The sequence below is a fragment of the Capricornis sumatraensis genome, chromosome 8 (assembly GCF_032405125.1).
Source record: "Capricornis sumatraensis isolate serow.1 chromosome 8, serow.2, whole genome shotgun sequence".
In the NCBI taxonomy this organism is placed as follows: domain Eukaryota; kingdom Metazoa; phylum Chordata; class Mammalia; order Artiodactyla; family Bovidae; genus Capricornis; species Capricornis sumatraensis.
The window spans coordinates 61,763,806-61,784,173 of NC_091076.1; the positions used below are offsets into that span (position 1 = coordinate 61,763,806).

General features: G+C 36.6%; 1 protein-coding gene across 1 annotated transcript in view; it reads left to right on the forward strand.

Annotated features, from left to right (window-relative positions):
- The window catches only part of BRIP1 (BRCA1 interacting DNA helicase 1), a 186,412-nt gene that overhangs the window by 103,711 nt on the left and 62,333 nt on the right, over positions 1–20,368 (forward strand). Inside the window, exons 14-15 of the mRNA XM_068978905.1 lie at positions 16,195–16,354; positions 17,319–17,440. Coding sequence (XP_068835006.1) covers positions 16,195–16,354; positions 17,319–17,440 — 282 coding nt within the window. The remainder of the gene's footprint in view (positions 1–16,194; positions 16,355–17,318; positions 17,441–20,368) is intronic.

Genomic DNA, 20,368 nt, shown 5'->3' on the forward strand with positions numbered 1-20,368 from the left:
TAAAAATATACTACTACTGATTTCTCATTTTTATTTCTATTTTCAAGGAAGTGTGTATTATTCCTAACATATGCCAACTATCAGTACATATCAACTGAACCAAAGAAAGTAGGTATTTCTTAAATATTAGTACCCCGTGAAATGAATGTGACAGATCATCTTCAGATGGAAAGATATGACAGCTTTTACCTAAGAAATAAATTATGTGAAAAAGATTACAAAAGATGGTAGTCTGTTTAGGCAGGCCTATTAAAAGCATTAAGACTTGAGTACTGGCTATTAAAGTGAGTAAATGGCAATATTATAAAGTTAAACACATGCCAAAAAACATTTTCCAGAGGACCAGGATTGTAACAATACCATTAATGAGGGCAAGGAGGTCTTAATGCAATTTACACTTTCTAAAGTTTCAAAAAGAGGCTTTGAGTTAGTGCATTATTAATGTACTGAACATCTGGAACTGTGTAAAAGCTATAGACATTGAGCAAATGCAGGATTTCCCCACTATGTTGCATTCTAACTTAGTGCCTCCCTAGTGAGATACTGGTTTTAAAAAGTTTGAAAAAATAAAATGACAATATCCAGATAAGGCATAAACATTCAAAAATGTCTTTTAATTTGTGAGGTCCTACACAAAAATAGTTTTTCTGAACTTATCAAATCTAAGTGATGTGAATGTCAATGAGTAGATTAAGTCATCTGTATCACTGTACATAGACTAGACTCTCTGTATGTGAATAGCATTTGGTCTTTATGAGCTAAGTAGACTATTTTGTAACAGATTCCTCATATTTACATATGTATGTCAAAACCTGAGAGATGATTCTGTGTCAATGTACTGTACTCCGGTTTCTTGATTTTTAGGTGTTTTGTTGGGATACTTAAGAAAATTTTAAAAGTTGAGGGTAGTGGGTATATAGTTTTGTATGAATTTTCTGGCAAGGGGCAAGTAATTAAGATGTATAGATGGCTATTTGAGTGTCACCTGTAATGAGAATGGAAAAACTATAGACCTATTTTTTTTTTAACTTAAAACTAAAAATTTGCCGCAGACCATTTTCTCCAAGTAATCAGTATGGTTTTTTGCTATAGAGCTACACTCTAGACTTGCATATAGCCCCTGTATTATCCTGAAAAGAATTCTGGCTTTTAAAGTACTTAAAAAAAAAAAAGAATCTTCATGGAAGAGGTTTACAATAAACACATTGTGTTCTGTGGAAATATTGTCTCATAGTCACCAAATCCCCTGATCCCTTTTTTACAGTGTTCCCGGTACCTCCTTACCTGAACTAGAATCTGGATATACACAGAGGACGTGTCATTTTCTTGTCAGTCCTTTCACATTGTGATTGCTTTTTTCTCCATAGTGCCTCAGGATTGGTATCCTATTTATTTTCCATTGCTTTTTCTAAACCATAACCTCTCCATCTTTTTTTGGAAGAAAGGGAAAAAAGAAAGGAAAGGAAAAAGAGAAACTCACCAACAGAAAACTCTAGTTTCTCAGTTCATGTCTTTTAGTCATGTAATCCTTTCTGCTTCGTCTTTATTGATATGTTACAGATCACATGAATATTCTTATCAAGGACTTTGGCACCTGACTTTATAGGGAGTTTTTTTTTTTCCTCCTCCTTTACTACCTTCTCTGATCTTCCATTTTTTTTGAACCTTCCTTTTTTATTCATTTGTTAAATTCATTCAACAAATATGTATTGCCCACTTTCTAGGTACTGGACAGTTAGCAGTGAGCAAGACAAACAAAAATCATTCCGGGGTAAGAGACAGAAAATAAACCAGATATATGGAAAGATTCTTATGTATTAGATGATGCCATGGACCAAATGTTTATACCTTCTCTGTGCTCAAATTCATATGTTGAAACCTTGACCTCTCAGTGTGGCTGTGTTTAGAAATGAAGACTCACAGAAAGTAATTAAGGTTAAATGCAATCATAAGGGTGAGAACCTGATCTGATAGCATTAGTGTCTGTACTAGAAGAGATACTGGAAATCTTGCTGTTTCCCCACAGCATGAGCAAAGAGGAAAAAGTGTGTAAGGATTCAGTAAGGTGGCCATCTGCAAGCCTGGAAGAGAATCTCACCAGGAAATGAATCAGCCAGCACCTTGATCTTCAACCTCCCAGTGTCAAGAACTGTAAAAAATAAATATCTATTTAAGTTACCCCATCTGTGGTATATTTTCTCCAGCTTTATTGAAGTATTATTGAATATATATAAAAGTTTAAGGTATACAGTATGATGATTTGATATGTATATTTATTATGAAATGACTGGAGTTTTTTGTTTGTTTTAATGGTAGCCTGGGTAGACGAAGGGCTTCCCTGGTGGCTCAGATGGTGAAGAATCTGCCTGCAATGAGGCAGACCCAGGTTTGATCCCTTGATTAAGATCCCCTGGAGAAGGGAATGGCTGCCTACATGAGTATTCTTGCCTGGAGAATTCCATGGACAGAGGAGCCTGGTGGGCTACAGTCCGTAGTGTTTCAAAGAGTCAGACACAACTGAGTGATTAACAGTTCACTTTCATTGAGTGGACTAGTACAGACAGATAATGGTAAGCTCTGTGTAGCAAAATAATAATGCAAAGAAGAGGGAAATGGAATTCCTAAGGGAGTGGATACAGGTACTTTTAGAATTTTAGTTGGATGGTTTTGCAAGGCCTGTCAGAGAAGGTGACTTTGAGTAAAGGCCTAAAAGAAGTGGGGAAGCAAACTATTCTGATATGGGGGAAGAATATTCAGACAGAAGGAACTTTGTGGAAGAAGAGTACTGTTTTGTTTGATCAATAAGAAGACTCTGTGTGTGTGTGTGTGTGTGTGTGTGTGTGTGTGTGTGTGTGTGTGTGTGTGTATGTGTATGTGTGTGTTCATCACTCAGTCATGTCCAACTATTTGCACCCTACTAGCCTGCCAGTCTCCTCTGTCCGTGAAATTTTCCAGGCAAAATACTGGAACGGGTTGCTGTTTCCTTCTCCCCTTTTCCTTCTGGGATCTTCCTAACCCAGGAATCAAACCCAGGTCTCCTGCATTGCAGGCAGATTCTTTGCCTTGTTTGATTAACAGGAAGACTACCCCAGTTGAAGCAGAGTAGGAGAGAGGTGAGAGGTGTCACCTCTCAGGTGAATCTCAGGCCAGAGAAGTAGCTGTGGTAAAATCAAGCCACAGTAGGGATTGGATTTTATTCTGATATGGTAGGAAGCCATTGGAGGCTTTAGACTTAATTGTAAAAGGATTGTGCTGGCTGCTGTACGGAAGCAGACTCTAGAGAGCATGAGAAGCATGGTGACTGTATAAGAGTCAGCGCTAGTAACTGATGTGAGAGATGGTAGTGACATGGACCACTATGGTAGCAGTGTTTGGAGTTTAGACAATATTTGAAAGCAGTGGTGGTAGGAATTGCTGATGGATTGGATGTGCAGTATGATAGAGAAGGAGTAAGACTGTCTTGCTGCACTCTTTTCTTTATTTGTACTCTGCTGCTGATCAGTCTCATCTGTATTCATTCTTGTTATGTCTGTTTGTCTTGGTTTCCCAATTTATAGTTCAGTTCTGACTTTCCTGTAAGTACCACACTCAAGAGAAAAAAACACCTCTTCTGTGTCTCCTCTGTGATTAATAATCTACTACAACACAGCTTCACTTCTGACACCTGATATATGGGTTTCCATGCATTATTAAACAATTGTGTGATGCCAGCTGAGGGTCCTACAGCTTAACTCAGTTATTACAGTATCTGTCAAGAACAGAGCGTCAGATACCAGAGGTTAAGGGCTCCATCCCACAAGACGGTTCCCACTTCAGATAGCAATCTCATGTCCAGGTTATCTGTGTGTCTGACTGACCGACTATAAATTGAAGATTCCCACAGCTCCCTTCTCAAGTTTGATCAATTCACTAGAGTGGTTCACAGTTTGATTAATTTACTAGAGTGGTTCACAGAACTCAGAGAAACATTGACTTACATTTCAGTTCAGTTCAGTTCAGTTCAGGCACTCGGTTGTGTCTGACTCTTTGCGACCCCATGGACTGCAGCACACCAGGCCGCCCTGTCCATCACCGACTCCCGGAGTTTACCCAAACTCACGTCATTTGAGTCGGTGATGCCAGCCAACCATCTCATCCTCTGTCGTCCCCTTCTCTTCCCACCTTCAATCTTTCTCAGCATCAGGGTCTTTTCAAATGAGTCAGGTCTTCGCATCAGGTGGCCAAAGTACTGGAGTTTCAGCTTCAGCATCAGTCCTTCCAGGAAACACTCAGGACTGATCTCCTTTGGGATGGACTGGTTGGATCTCCTTGCAGTAAAAGGGACTCTCAAGACTCTTCTCCAACACCACAGTTCAAAAGCATCAATTCTTCGGCGCTCAGCTTTCTTCACAGTCCAACTCTCACATCCATACGTGACCACTGGAAAAACCATAGCCTTGACTAGATGGACCTTTGTTGGCAAAGTAATGTCTCTGCTTTTTAATATGCTTTCTAGGTTCATCATAGCTTTCCTTCCAAGGAGTAAGCATCTTTTAATTTCATGGCTGCAGTCACCATCTACAGTGATTTTGGAGCCCAAAAAAATAAAGTCAGCCACTGTTTCCCCATCTATTTCCCATGAAGTGATTGGACCAGATGCCATGATCTTAGTTTTCTGAATGTTGAGCTTTAAGCCAACTTTTTCACTCTCTTCTTTCTCTTTCATCAAGAGGCTCTTTAGTTCTTCTTCACTTTCTGCCATAAGGGTGGTGTCATCTGCATATCTGAGGTTATTGATATTTCTCCTGGGAATCTTTTGATTCCAGTTTGTGCTTCATCCAGCCCAGTGTTTCTCATGATGTACTCTGCATATAGAGTTCCAGAAAAACATCTATTTCTGCTTTATTGACTATGCCAAAGCCTTTGACTGTGTGGGTCACAATATACTGGAAAATTCTGAAAGAGATGGGAATACCAGACCATCTGACCTGCCTCTTGAAAAACCTATATGCAGGTCAGGAAGCAACAGTTAGAACTGGACATGGAACAACAGACTGGTTCCAAATAGGAAAAGGAGTATGTCAAAGCTGTATATTGTCACCATGCTTATTTAACTTCTATGCAGGGTACATCTTGAGAAACGCTGGGCTGGAAGAAGCAAAAGCTGGAATCAAGATTGAATTCAATTCAGTTCTGACACTGTACACCCAGAGATAGAATCAGACTCCACAGATAAAGGGCTCAGAACCACAAGACCACCCTCCACATCCTTCACTAGTCACACGCCCAGGTTTCTACCTATACTTTTGACAGACAGGCTATAAATCAGAGGTTCCCACTACCCACTCTTTGGGATTAATAATTTGCTAGAGAGAAGGCAATGGCAACCCATTCCAGTACTCTTGCCTGGAAAATCCCATGGACAGAGGGTCCTGGTGGGTTGCAGTCCATGGGGTTGCTAGGAGTCAGACACAACTGAGCGACTTCACTTTCACTTTTCACTTTCATGCATTGGAGAAGGAAATGGCAACCCACTCCAGTGTTTTTGCCTGGAAAATCCCAGGGACGGGAGCCTGGTGGGCTGCCGTCTTTGGGGTCACACAGAGTTGGACATGACTGAAGTGACTTAGCAGCAGCAGCAGCAGAGCAGCCCACAGAATTCAGGAAAACCCATTTACTCACTGGATTACCAATTTATTATTAAAGGATATCATTTTGCCTTTTCATACTGTTAAAATGATATCCTTTCAAAGACGCTTACTCCTTGGAAGAAAAGTTATGACCAACCTAGATAGTATATTCAAAAGCAGAGACATTACTTTGCCGACTAAGGTCCGTCTAGTCAAGGCTATGGTTTTTCCAGTGGTCATGTATGGATGTGAGAGTTGGACTGTGAAGAAGGCTGAGCGCCGAAGAATTGATGCATTTGAACTGTGGTGTTGGAAAAGACTCTTGAGAGTCCCTTGGACTGCAAGGAGATCCAACCAGTCCATTCTGAAGGAGATCAGCCCTGGGATTTCTTTGGAAGGAATGATGCTAAAGCTGAAACTCCAGTACTTTGGCCACCTCATGCGAAGAGTTGACTCATTGGAAAAGACTCTGATGCTGGGAGGTATTGAGGGCAGGAGGAGAAGGGGACGACAGAGGATGAGATGGCTGGATGGCATCATGGACTTGATGGACATGAGTCTGAGTGAACTCTGGGAGATGGGTGATGGACAGGGAGGCCTGGCGTGCTGTGATTCATGGGGTCTCAAAGAGTCAGACACGACTGAGCGACTGAACTGAACTGAACTGAAAGGATATCGGTCAGTAGCCAGATGGGGCAATACGCAGTACAAGGTCCCAACAGCAGAGGGAGTGGGACTGAAGTGATGGGCTCCATAGATAACTAACCCCATCCTGGCCTACTTTTCAAAAGTAACCTCATTAACATAACACAAGACATCTTTATCATTCTTAACACTTGGGAAATTCCAAGGATTTGGGGAGCTGAGCCAGGCATGGTAGATGAAGACCAAATATATATATATATATAGATTATCTGAGTGACCAAATGTGTATTTTTCTTGTAAATCACAATATCGCAGTTCTTCTGGCAACCAGCCATTGTACTCAGGTTGCCTGGGGACTGTCCAAACGTCAGGTGTGGTTGAAAGGACTTGCTGTGAGTAAATCTTCTAATCTTTATGTATGACTCTGGAGCTATTTCAGAAACTGAGAACCAAAGATGCCCCTAATAGTTCTTATTGCTCAGGAAATTCCAAGAGTTTTAGAAGCTATGTGCCAAGAACAGGGACAAATCCAAATATATATATGTATTTATATTTTTTATAAATCACAACATCACACATTGCTTCCTCAATATGTCAGTCTGAGCATCTATTTGTAATCTTTCCTCCCAGTCTTGGCCCTTTTCCATTGTTGCCTTAATGAGTGAAAGGTACTGCAGTTTATATTTGGACTAATCAGGTAATCTGGACTAAATATTTGGACTAATCAGGGGGTGTCTATGAGCCTTCTTCTCTCTTTCTATCATCTCCAATCTAATATCTATGACAAATTGGGATTTACTCCTGGAATGCAAGCATTGTTCAACATGTGACAATCAATCAATATAATACACATTAATAGAATGAAGAAAAAAAATGATCATTTTACATCGTGATTTTACATAATGTAAAATACATCACAAGGTATAATTCTTTTGGTATGTTGCTGAACTTTGTCTTCTAGTATAGGTTGAAGTTTTTACATCGATATTTGTAAGGAATATTGGTCTATAGTTTATTTTTTGCCTATAGTGTCTTTGTTTGCCTTTTGTATCAGAGTAAGCCTGGCCTCTAGATTGGGTCAGGAAATGTTCTCTCTTTTTCATTCTCTTTGAAGAGTGTGAAAAGGATTGATAGTAATTCTTTAATATTTGATGGAATTCATCAGTGAAACCACCTGATCTAGGGATTTTCTTTGTTGGAAGGTTTTCGATTACTCATTCAAACTCCTTACTTGTTATAAGTCAACTCAGATTTTCTATTCATGATTCAGTTTTTTGAGATTGTGTATTTATAGGAATTTGTCCATTATGTCCTGATTATTATTCAATTTGGTAGCATACAATTGTTCATAGTATTATGATCCTTTTTATTTCTATAAAGTTGGTGGTAATATCTCCACTTTCTTGTGTGGTTTGAGTAATTTGAGTCATCTTTTTTTTTTTTTTTTAGTCTAGACTGCTAAAGATTTCTCAATTTTGTTGATCTTCAAAGAACCAATGTTCATTCCTCTATTTTTTTTCTGTTCTCTATTTCATTTATTTCTGTTCTAATCTTAATTTTTTCTTCTAATTTTTGGCTTAATTTGCTCTACTATAAAATGCAGTTAGGTATTAATTTGAGGTCTTTTTAATGTTTGCATTTACAGCTAAAATATCTTTCATAGCACAGTTTCACTGTCTTGTAAGTTATAGTATATTTATATTTTTGTTTTGATATGTCCAAAGGTATTTTCTAATTTTCCTTGTAATTTCTGATTTTATCCAATGATTGTTTAAAAGTGTGTTTATACTGTATAGCACAGGGAATTATAGCAATTATCTTGTAATAACTCATAATGGAATATAATCTACAAAAATATTGAATCCCTATTCTCTACACAAGAAAACAACATAATGTAAATCAACTGTACTTGAATTTTTAGAGGGTATATTGTTTAGTTTTCATTTTTGTGTGAATTTTTCAGTTTTCCTTCTGTTATTGATTTCTATTTCCATCTCACTGTAGTCAGAAAAAACACTGAATCCTTTTGAAATTTGCTTTGTATTGTGGCCTAAGCTGTGATCTATCCTGGAGGATATTTTACACACAACTGAGACAAATGTGTATTTTGCTTTGTTAGATGGAGTGTCCTGTATATGTCTGATAGCTCTAATTAGTTTATGGTATTTTTCAAGTTCACTTTTCCTTGTTGAATTTTTATCTGGTTGTTTTGTTCATTATTAACATTGGAATATTGAAATTTGTTACTATTATAGCAGAACTATTTGTTTCTATCTGTTCTGTTTTTTGTGTGTTTTGGGGCTCTGTTCTTATATATTTGTATGTTTATAATTATATCTTTGTGAATTGATGCCTTTTCGATATATAATATTCTTTGTCTCTAACAATTTTTTACTTAAAGCCCACTTTTTATGGCTTTGTTTTATTTTCCAGCATCTTTTTTATTTCACCTGAAGGACTCCCCCTTAGTATTTCTTGTAAGGAATCTCATGGTGATGAACTCCCCCATCTTTTGTAATTCTGGGAAAGTTTATCTCTCTTCCTCCTCTTCCCCCTCACCTCCCCTCATCGTCCTCCTCTTCCCATTCTTTCTGCATTTTGAGGGCCAATTTTTTCTTTCAGCACTTTGAATATATTATCCCATTCCCTTTTTGTTTTGCTCTTGCTACTTTCAAAATTCTGTCTGTCTTTGATTTTTTGACAATCTGTTTATAATATATCTCAGTGTAACCTTCTTTGGATTCACCCTTTTTGGTGTCTTGGCTTCTTGAACCTGGATATCCATTCTCCCCTACCAGATGTGAGAAGTTGCTGGCTACTAATTCTTTAAATAAACTTTGTACCTTTCTCTCATTTTTTTTTTTTTTTTGCCTTCTGTGTATATTTGTCTATTTGAGGGTGTCTTATAAGTCCCCCAGGCTTTCTTGACTCTATTTCATTCTCTTTTCTTTATATTTGTCTGACTAGATCATTTAAATGACCTGTGTTTTAGTTCACTGATTCTTTATTTTGATTGACTATGTCTGCTGTTGAATCCCTCTGGTGAACTTTTTATGTCAGTTACTGTATTCTTCTGCTCCAAAATTTCTGTCTTACTCTGTTTTATATTTTCTGTTTTTTGTTTTTGAAATTCTCAATTTATTCATGTATCATTTCCCTGAGCTTGTTGAGCATCTTTATGATGGTTACTCTAAATTCTTCATCAGATAATTCATATACCTCCATTCTTTATGGTTGATTTTCTGGAATTTATTTTGTTCCTTTGATTGGGTCATTTCCTCCTGTTTCTTCATGTTCCATGTTACTTTGGGTTTGTATCTACCCATTTAAAACAATAGCCACCTCTCCCAGTGTTTTATGGGCTGGTTCTATACAGGGAAAGATCTTCACCAATTCACTTACTTGTAGATTCTGGAGGCCTCTCAAACCTTTTCTGTGGATGTTCCTTCTCTTAACTTGTGTGTGTAGATTCCTGATGAGAAGGATTTTTCAGTTTCCTTTTTTTTTTTTCAAGAACTCATAATTTTTTTGTTCCCTCTGATTTTTTTTCTTTTTATCTGTGAAACTACAGATTCTCTGAAGCTGCTGCAAACCAGGTCACATCAGTTCTCTGAGGTGAGCAAGACAGAAACTAGTCCCTCCAAACTAGCCCCCAACAAAATTTGGAATGTTGTATATTCTCCACTCGTCTCTTCTCTCATCCAGGGTAGACGCCAACAAGCTGTATTGGCCTCTTTCTGCTAGTCCTGTAGTGTGGCGGCAAGCTACGCAGCTCTCTTTTGTTCTCAGTGGCCCTTTGGCATCTAGAGCATACTAGATCTTGTCAGTACTCTGAGATATGTGACCCAGAAACCAGTCTCTCTGGCAGCTCTCTGCCTGCACATTGGACATATGGTTCAGTAATTTCTCAGAGAGAAACTGGGAGGTGGGGATTTTATCACAGTAGTCAAGCACTGAACCAGGGGAAGAGACTATGGTAAGTGAGTGCAGATTATTCTAAACCTTTGTCTTTGTACTTAGCGACCCCCAACCTGACAGTGCATAGATTTAGGCAAGACAGAAACCAGTCCCCTGGGCAGCACCCCCTAAAAGTCTGCACATTCAGTCTTGTTTTAACTCCCTTATTGGGGAGAAGTTTGGAGTTGAAAGTTTTCTTCCAATTGCACCATGCTTAGCAGCGAGGGGAGACAAAGGCTAAAGTTCTGCCCCAAATTCTGGTGAATCATGACAGCATTTGTTGATAATAAACACTGGAATAGTATACATTTGATCTTTCATGAAATGTTTCAGGTGCCTTGAGATATCTAACTGGTGAATTTTATTCGGCCATTGAATATATAAACATTCATGTAGCAGGGCAGTCAGGGCTTTAAATACATACAGATTTTGGAGTTTCAGGCTGTATTTATTATCCATCTTTAGATGTGTAATGCTCTCTCATTATAAATGCCACGAAGGCAAGTACTTTTTCTGTAATTTTCTCCACTTTATTCTTAGATTTCTGATGTTTCTGGCACATTGTAGGGATTAATATTTTTGCTGTTGTTTTCTTTTCTTAATCCTCTGTCCCCACTGTCCTGATGTTAATAAAAACATTAACAAGATATACATATTTCATACTTATAAAAGGTCACATGTGGGACTTCCCTGGTGGTCCAGTGGCTAAGACTGCACACTCCTAATGCTGAAGACCCAGATTCCATCCTTGGTCAGGGAACTAGATCCCACTGTGCAACTAAGAGTTTGCATGTCCAACTAAAGCTCCCACGTGCCACAATGAAGATCGAAGATCCTGCATGTTGCAACTAAGACCTGGTGAAGCCAAATTAATTAATATTTAAAAGTAAACAAATAAAATATACCTTCAGCACTAAAAAAGATCATGTGTAATACATATATGAGTTATGAAGCATATTAATAAAATGAAAATATCAAAACTGTCACTAAAGAACTAAATGTTACTGCTAACTGGATGCTGCTTCACATTCCCATCACTTTGTTCATCCCCTCAGGGTTAATAATTGTCCTAAAGTTTACAATTTTAATTTTCTTAAAATGATTTTGCCACACAATATGGGCTTCCCTGGTGGCTCAGGCAGTAAAGAATCTGCCTGCAATGCAGGAGACCCAGGTTCAATCCCTGGGTCAGAAAGATCCCCTGGAGAAAGGAATGCTAACCCACTCCAGTATTCATGACAGAGGAGCCTGGTGGGTTACATTCCTTGGGATCACAAAGAATCGGACATGGCCGAGTGACTAACATGCATACATACACACCACATATATATGTATTCCACAGTGCATATATATTCCTAAGCAGCATGTTAGGTTTGCTTTTTGTTTTTGAGTTTTTAAAAAAATATGATATTGGACATAATTTTCACCATTTTGCTTTTTTAAATCCATGATAGAAGTTCATTTATTTTTCTTACTTATTATATACTTATTGTATTTCTATAGCACAGTTCACACATTACCCTTAGTATATGCTTTTGGCTGCACTGGGTCTTAAGTTGTGGCACACAGACTTAGTTGCCCTGTGACATGTGAGGTCTTAGTTCCCAGACCAGGGATGGAAGGCAGATTCTTAACCACTGGAGACTCCCAATAAATATTTTTAAGACTTTTCTAGTCTTATTTATTTTTATGTTCTGCTGTTTACATCACATTTCTATTGACATTTTGTGGAAAATGACAAGCTGGTTGGAGACCTAGAAAAATTACATTGTTTCTAAGTAATTTTTTTCCATTTTGTTTTCCTCCTGAACCTAGAACTTTATGGAAGCTTTTTCAGATTTTTATGTAGATAAATTTATTTTGTTTTGAAATGAATGACTCTTCTGTTAATATCTGTTTCCAGGGAACCTGTATATGATTCCAGATTTTTAAAATTTATTAATATGTCCTTTGTGGATTTATGTATATTGTTTTACATTTAAAAGAATTATTATTTTCCTTTCAGCACCAAGTTTCCTACATACGTTAGGGTAAAGTTGATTATTCTTATAAGTTTCAATCTATATTCATATTAATTTTGTCTGATTCATCTGTAGATATCTTAGAGAGATGTGCTGAAGTCCTCTGTATATTTAGGGACTATAGTGTTTATAGTGTCTATCATTGTGTTTCTTGCTAGTTGTTTTCCTTTCCATATTGTCGGACTATGTCTTAAGTACATAAAGATTCATGAGTGCTGTATCTTTTTGGTGGATGTACTTTATATATATATGGATATATTGTATATCTATGTTTCTCTTAAAGCTTTTTATTTAGAAGTCTACTTTTTTATGTCTGTGATACAGCTGATTTCTTTTGGTAAATATACACCTCAGATATCTTTTTCCATGTCTTCATTTTTAAGATTTCTTTGTGGTTTAAGTATTTCTGTTGATAAACAACATATAGTTGATTTTCTTTTTCCTCTCCCCACTACTTCCCTTCTCCCCTCTCTTCTTCTAAACCAACTGATTGTCTCAGTTTTCATAAATGAATTAAATTTGTGTTTTCTTTGATTCTTCGCCATATTTGGACTTATTTTCTACCGTCTTATTCTGTGCTTTCTTTTACCTCTTTTCCTCTCTTGTTTACCTTATTCTATTGACGTGGCTTTTTTTGTCCTCCGTTCGTGCTTTTAGTGGTTTGGAAGTATCCTATTTATCATTGTTTTAATAAAATATCTTTACTGTGATATACTTTGCACACCTTACAGTTTACTCACCTGAAGTGTATATTTCAATAAGTTTTATTATGTTTACAAAGTTCACCAATTTTAGAACATTTTCAGGCAAGAATACTGGAGTGGGTTACCATTTCCTCCTTGAGGGCATCCTTCCGATGCAGGGATCACACCTGCGTCTTCTGCATTGGCAGGCAGATTGTTTCCCACTGAGCTACCAGGGAAGCCCATTATATCCAGTGGCTGGACTTGGTGGTAAATATTGATAGTGTGGCACTTTGGAAAGGCTAATAGATGTTAGATTGCATGAAATTTTTCTTGAGAAATATTTGGTTAATCACTTCTTAGCTATTTTTATGTATTTCAAATAGTTCTTTTTATTTAAAGCAAATTTGAATGATTTATACATAGGGGAAAATTTTGTTCAAGTTATAAAATTTGCATTAGCAGTAGTTTTTCAGATCTACCTTTTTGTACTCTCCTGTTCTCCAAATTATAATCTTACATGTCAGTATTATACCCTGACAATTTAGTTTTCAAAATTTAATAGGATCAAAGAACTTTAAAAGTTCTTTTAGATATATCAACAAACTTAGCAGCTTTATTTCGTAGATAATTTTTTTAAAGACCCAGTAACGTGACAGTTTGTTATGTAAGTTTTCTGAAGTAATTGATAGTACTTGTTGTACTTTTTAATTGTGATATTCACAACTTATTTATAAACTTATGGCCATTTTCATTGTCCATAAATTTCTGAAGTTCTTAGAATCCAAAATCAGTGGATAGAATGTCTTTCATAGTTATCCATTGTAGCAAATTTTGAAATATTGCATATATCATAGCTGCTTTGAAATTTTTCTAAGCTTTTGTAAACAAATATTTCTAAATCATTTATAACTTTGATATTCTGAATTCTGTTCTGCATAATGGAGGAAAAATCCAATTTCCTTTTTATTTCTGAGATTTTTCTTCATAACGAGATGTTAATCTATTAAAATGGAATATATTTTGGAATCATCAACTTAATGGTCTTCCTTAAGTAAAGTGAAAGTGAAGTCAGTCAGTAAAATGCTGTGTATTTCTCCAGATTTTGAATGTTCAAAACACTGGAGTTGTTATTCTCTTGGATTCAAGGAATCAGAGGTTAAATATTATCTGTGTTTTCAGAAAACAGTTTAGCACCATTGAATTTAATTCTATTAAGAATCAATAATTATGCAGATTCGTGATACATTTCATCTGGTTTTACATCCTTGGGGTATTCTTATGCTCTTCTAACTGAATTACAGCAGCTAGAAGAGATTAAGAATTTGCATGGTGAGAAACTTTGATTCAGAAGGTGTATATTCAGAAAGTAAATTCTAATAGCCAAAGTGAAGAAGTTTTTAAAATTAATAATATCCCTGTTATTTTTACCTGTTAACATGTTGTTATGGGAAGTTTTTATTCTTACTGATCAGAATACCCTGATCAATGTATAATATGCAATGAATTGTTTTACCAATTAGTGATTTTCTTAGTGTGTTCTGGTTGTTGGAATAAAATACTCCAGATCTGGTAGCTTATGAACAATGGAATCATATTTCTCATAGCCCTGGAGGCTGGAAGTCCAAGATTAGGGTGCCAGCATGGTTGGGTGAGGACTCTCTTCCTGTGGGGAGCCAGTTCTCTCTTGCTATGCTCTCGTGGTAGAAGGGGCAAAGGAACTCTGTGAGATCTCAAAAATAAGAGCACTATCCCATTTGTGAAAGCTCCATGCTCATGACCAAATCACTTTTAAAGACCCCACTTCCGGATACCTTTATCTTTAGAGGTTAGGATTTCAACATATGATTTTGGAGGTATACAGACATTTAGACCATAGCAGTGATTTTTTAAAAAATTTGTTTTGTTGTCTTATTATTATTTCCAAAAATAGATATGTTAAAATTCTGAGGAATTAAATCATCTTATAAAAATTAGTTTTTGTTCTCTGGAGGGTTTGAAGTAATTTCTTGATGCTTGCCTATATTGTGACTTCCCTGGTAGCTCAGACGGTAAAGCATCTGCCTACAATGTGGGAGATCCGGGTTCAGTCCCTGGGTTGGGAAGATCCCCTAGAGAAGGAAGTGGCAACCCAATCCATTACTCTTGCCTGGAAAATCCCATGGATGGAGGAGCCTGATAGGCTACAGTCCATGGGGTCACAAAGAGTTAGACACGACTGAGAACCTTCACTTCACTCACTGCCTATATTGTAATAATTGGCCCATATTACATAGAACTCTTTGCATAAAACAGTTCAACTTAAGTCATAATAATCTCTACCACTTTTTTTAAAATTTATTTCAATTCTTATCTTTACTAACTTCTGCTTTCTTATTACCTTTATTCCATACCACATGTTTTGGATTGTGGGTGCATTTTTTAGTCATTCAGATGTAAAGATGTCATGAATTCTGTTGATTTCTTCTCTGTATGTTCTCTTTTGTTGTTATTTATTTTCTTTTTGCAGCTTTATTGAAATATAATTGGCATATAACCCATATGCTCTTTAAGAATATAATCTTTAGTGTTGAGCTTGTATGTTTTTTTGTCAGTAACTTTATGTTATTGACTTAATCTAAGTTTGCATTATTGTTAGAATATGTGGTTAATCTGATATTCTTTGACACTTGTTGAAAATCCTTTTGTAATCTGTCACACGGTTGTTTTTGTAAATGTTCCATTTGTGCTTTTATGTTTTGTACTTGTTGGCTGCCTGAGGTTCTGTTTATATATTTACTCAATTCAGTTTATCAGTGATGATCAAATTTTCAAGCAGCATGGCTGCCTATGTACTGTGTAAAATGATCTTTAAAAATCTTCATTTAATTAAGGATATTAAGAATTTTACCTTAGATTTAGATATAACTTAAAATTTATGAACTTTGAAGTAATTTTTTTCCTGATTCTGAAATCCCCAAGATAGCAATGATAGACATAGCAGCAGTAGCAGCAGTAATGTAAGAAGTAATAATAATGGTAACAATAGCCATAGCAGCTAACATCCATGAAGCTCTTACTGTGTGCAGGGCCTCATTCAAAGCTTTCTAAATTGGTTAATGAATAACCCAGTCACAGCTCTATGACATATAATTGTTTTCCTCATTTTCTAGACTAAAACACAGAAACGTTAATACTCTTGCCATAGTCACATTGTAATCAGATTGTCTTTAAACAGATAAATGTAAGTTTGTTCAGTTGGACACACAAGTAACTCAATGTTTTCTTTCCCCTTTTCAGTTATTAGAAAAGTTAAAAGAACGTTGGCTCTCTACTGGTTTATGGCATAATCTGGAGTTGGTGAAGACAGTCATTGTAGAACCACAGGGAGGAGAAAAAATTGATTTTGATGAATTACTGCAGGTGTACTATGATGCAATCAAGTACAAAGGAGAAAAAGGTAATTGGAAATTATTTGATAGTCAGTGAAAAATTTTTTTACCATAAAGTGAGAAGTTGGTGCTGTTATAATTATATTTGTATTGCCTTTTTTTCAAAAATTATTTCTGTAATCCTGAGTGAAAAGAAAATTAAGTTAAAGAAATTCTTCTGTTTGGAATTGTTCTCCTATGAGTACTTTCACTTGAAGATGCCAGTTCAGTTTTAAGAAATGGGATGTCTTCAGGTATTAGCCTATAAACTTCCTTACACTACCTAAAATGTTTTATCAAAGAAGATGGTAGAGTATGCATTAATATCTTCCTTACTAGTGGAAGGAGGTTACATTTTTATGCAAAAATATACTTTGTGCTTATATTTAATTGCATAAGGTTAACATAACTGAAGGCTAAATTTCAAAGTTAGAAAATGCCCGAAAAACATTTCACAGACAGGGCTAATAATAATAACTTATGAACAGTGCAACATCACAAAGATGCTATAACATAATTGTCAATATCCCTGTATGATAAGATTATGCACAGAGTATTCTGTGTGTGTATGTTTTAAATACTTTTCAGTATAATATTGATCTAATATGATACAGAGTCCTTTAAATCCTTCTGATAACTTACATTCTGGTGGTAAAGGTAGTGATCTCAATTTCAATATTTTAAAGATAAAACAGTTGATTCACAATTGCTTAGTTCACATGCAGGTTATTACTCTGACATAGTTTTTCTATATAGTTTAACTGGGAGATACACAGTTTATAAATTGGTCCTACCATGTTGTATCAAAATGTAATTTTGTTTTATTTGAAGACATTGAACTTTAAAAACTTTATCTTATAGTAGTTTTTAATTTTGAGTCTTTTAAATTTGATATTATAGTTAATAATCAGATCTTTTCAAAATGACAAGAATAAGACATTTTCTGGGAATCTTGATTATGCTTTTAAAAATGTTGATTTTCTGTTGCTTAAGATGGAGCCCTCCTGGTGGCAGTTTGTCGTGGTAAAGTGAGTGAGGGTCTGGATTTCTCAGATGATAATGCCCGTGCTGTCGTAACAATAGGAATTCCTTTTCCAAATGTGAAAGATCTTCAGGTAGGCCATCAAAGCCTTAGAAGTTGTATTTATCACAGAAGTTGTTTTGTGTAAAGTTAACTATACATTTTTCTTGTATCCTCAGACATTCTATGTTAATGCTCTAGTGACTCAGAATGAGTGAGAAAGGTTTAGTAGATATGGGTTTATTTTTAACCTGCACTGTCTTTTACTCAAAAAGAATGATTTTCAAAGTATAGGACTGGATCAGGAGCATCAATACCACCTGTGTCATCAGCATCATCAGTATCAAGTAATAGAAATACATATTTGCAGGTTCCATCCAGTCCTCCTGAATCAGAAACTCTGGAGATAGAGCCCAACAATCTGTGTTTTATCAAACTCTGAGCCACAGACTGACAGAGAACCCCCCCAGGGAATTCTAGGGCCCTTTCTCGATCTTCTCTCCAATGCCATGTCTTGCCCTGCAGATTGTGATTTTTGCTGCTGCAAGTTCTGCTGTCTTCCACTTCAGCTCAGTAGGACCACCGTACTCTGCTTGTACTTCTGTGTTCTGCACTGTTGTTGAAAAATTATACCCAGAGGAGCACTGAGAGTCATGGAGTTCACCTAATGGATTTCCCTTGTCTCTGAGATTACAGTCTTATGCTGCCCTGTGTCTGCCCCGTTGAAAGCAGTTGCTTTATTTATTTTGTCCAATTTACAGTTACTTACAGTGGGAGGAATATTCCTAAGACAGTTATTCTGCCTTGGCCAGAAACAGGAGTTTTGTTTCACTATCACTGATTGTTCACTAAAAATTTTTGAAAATTATTAGTAGTAATAATTTGAATCCTAGGGTGATATTATCTTTATTGGGAAGAATTTTCTTTTATTCTTACAGGAATTTGAAGGTGCTAGGAATCTGAGACCAAGACTTAAGATTTTCTGACTCTATTGAGTATAATCTGTATCCCTTTCAGGATGCAACCTGTTAGGATCTCATATTAAAGCAAGAATTCTTTCCCTCGGTAATTATCTTTTTCATTGTTAATATTTTACTAGACATTTGGAATTACATAGTATTAACAATGTTAATATTTCTCAAGTTAGCTCCTATGCTGTCCTAACCTCTGGTCCTCCTCAAAATTTCTGAAAGTCCTCAAGGGATATTTAATCCTTTCAGTCTTCAGAAACTTTGTTGGCTTCCGTTGCCTTTCTCCAGCCACAGGTGTTAGTACTGAGAGTTTTGATGACCGTTTATTAGGGCTCCTTTTCTAAAATGGTGAAGGCTGCCTCTGACTAGTACTATGGTGAAACAGTAGACTCTGCTCAAGAAAACTGTTGGGCTCACCCTCAGTGGCATGAATGCTCGTTCCACTGAAGCTAAGTGCTGTTGATGGCGCTGCTGTTAGTAGTGGTACTGTCTTTTTTGAATGTCTTAACATTTTATCTTGAGTATAATTACAGTATTATATTACTGTACAGATGCTGCTTTGTTTAAGCAGAGAGAATCCCACACTTGCTACCACACGTTCTTCCCATGTCTTAAATATAAATTTTTTCCCCCGAAACTAGCACTTTCACCTTTTGCTTGTATCATCTTTCACTCTTGGACCTATATATGAGTCCTTGAGAGCTGGAAAAGGAGATAGCTTTATACCTAATAACTGCATTGTATTAAATATCACACTCACAAAGTAACAAGCCCTGAAAGGATTCATGTCAAACTCATAATAGTGATTATGTATGAGAAGAGAAAGGAATGATTTTGGAGGTAGTTATCAGAGACTATTAACTAGTTAATATTAACTACTAACTAGCTTAACTAGTTATCAGGGACATTCCTGTCCCCAGTGACTTTAGCTTTTCCTATAATGTTTGTTTTACTAAAAAACAAGCTGAAAGAAAATATAGTGAGAATATAATTGTTTATTTTGTTATTCTTTGAAAAAAATCCTTTAAATAGTGTTTACTTGTGAATAAAAAAAATACATTTACCTTCTATTTTCTCTATCCTCTCTCACAACAGCTGTGATTCTGGGTGTTGTTTATTGCACCAGTCTTGGGCTTCTTAATGCTTTCTTTCCTCAGGATAAGTTCTTCCCAGGCAACATCTCAGTCTGTCATTTAAAAACAAAAAAAGATACCGGTGACATACTCTGACATTCCTCAGTCATGGTCCTGCTTGTCATTTGTGCTTATCTGAAATCCAGTGGCTCTAGTTATATAAAACAGCAAAATCACAGAAGCTTCCGTGAGGTCTGCACAGGGAGGAGGAAGGTTATTCTAAAGGAGTTTCCCTAGTGGTTCCTAAAAGGGGCAAGTAGGTGGACCCAAGAATAGTCTAAGCTGCAGGATCAAGGGACAGATGAAGAGGAAAAGTCTTTACTGGAAAGACTTATAAGGGAAAGTGTATTTCTTGATGCTGTATTTCTGGGTCAGTTCTTCCTAACAATTCTAAAATTCAGTGGCTTGAAACACCAGTCATTCACTGTGGGTCAATATCTATGAGGGTGGGGTGGGCAATAGATGATTTCAACTGAGCTTAGTTGCCTTGCTATGGTTTGACCAGCATAGGTTGAGTTCAACGGGATCAGCTCTGCTGTAATTGTATCTCATCCTTTGTGAACCAACAGACCACCCAAAACATGTTATCATTGCAGTGGCAGAGGTGCAGGAGGCAAGCTTGACTGTCTAAGCAATTATCAAACACCTGCCTCTGTCACATTAGCTAACACATTGCCTAAAGCATGTCACATGCCCAAGCCCTAAGTCAACAGTGGTTGGGGGGGGTGGCGCGTGGATGGAGTCTTGGCCTTAAAAAAAAATCATAATTAAAGCATGTTTATGGCTTCCCAAAGCCTTTGACTGTGTGGGTCACAATAAACTGTGGAAAATTCTGAAAGAGATGGGAATACCAGACCACCTGACCTGCCTCTTGACAAACCTATATGCAGGTCAAGAAGCAACAGTTAGAGCTGGACA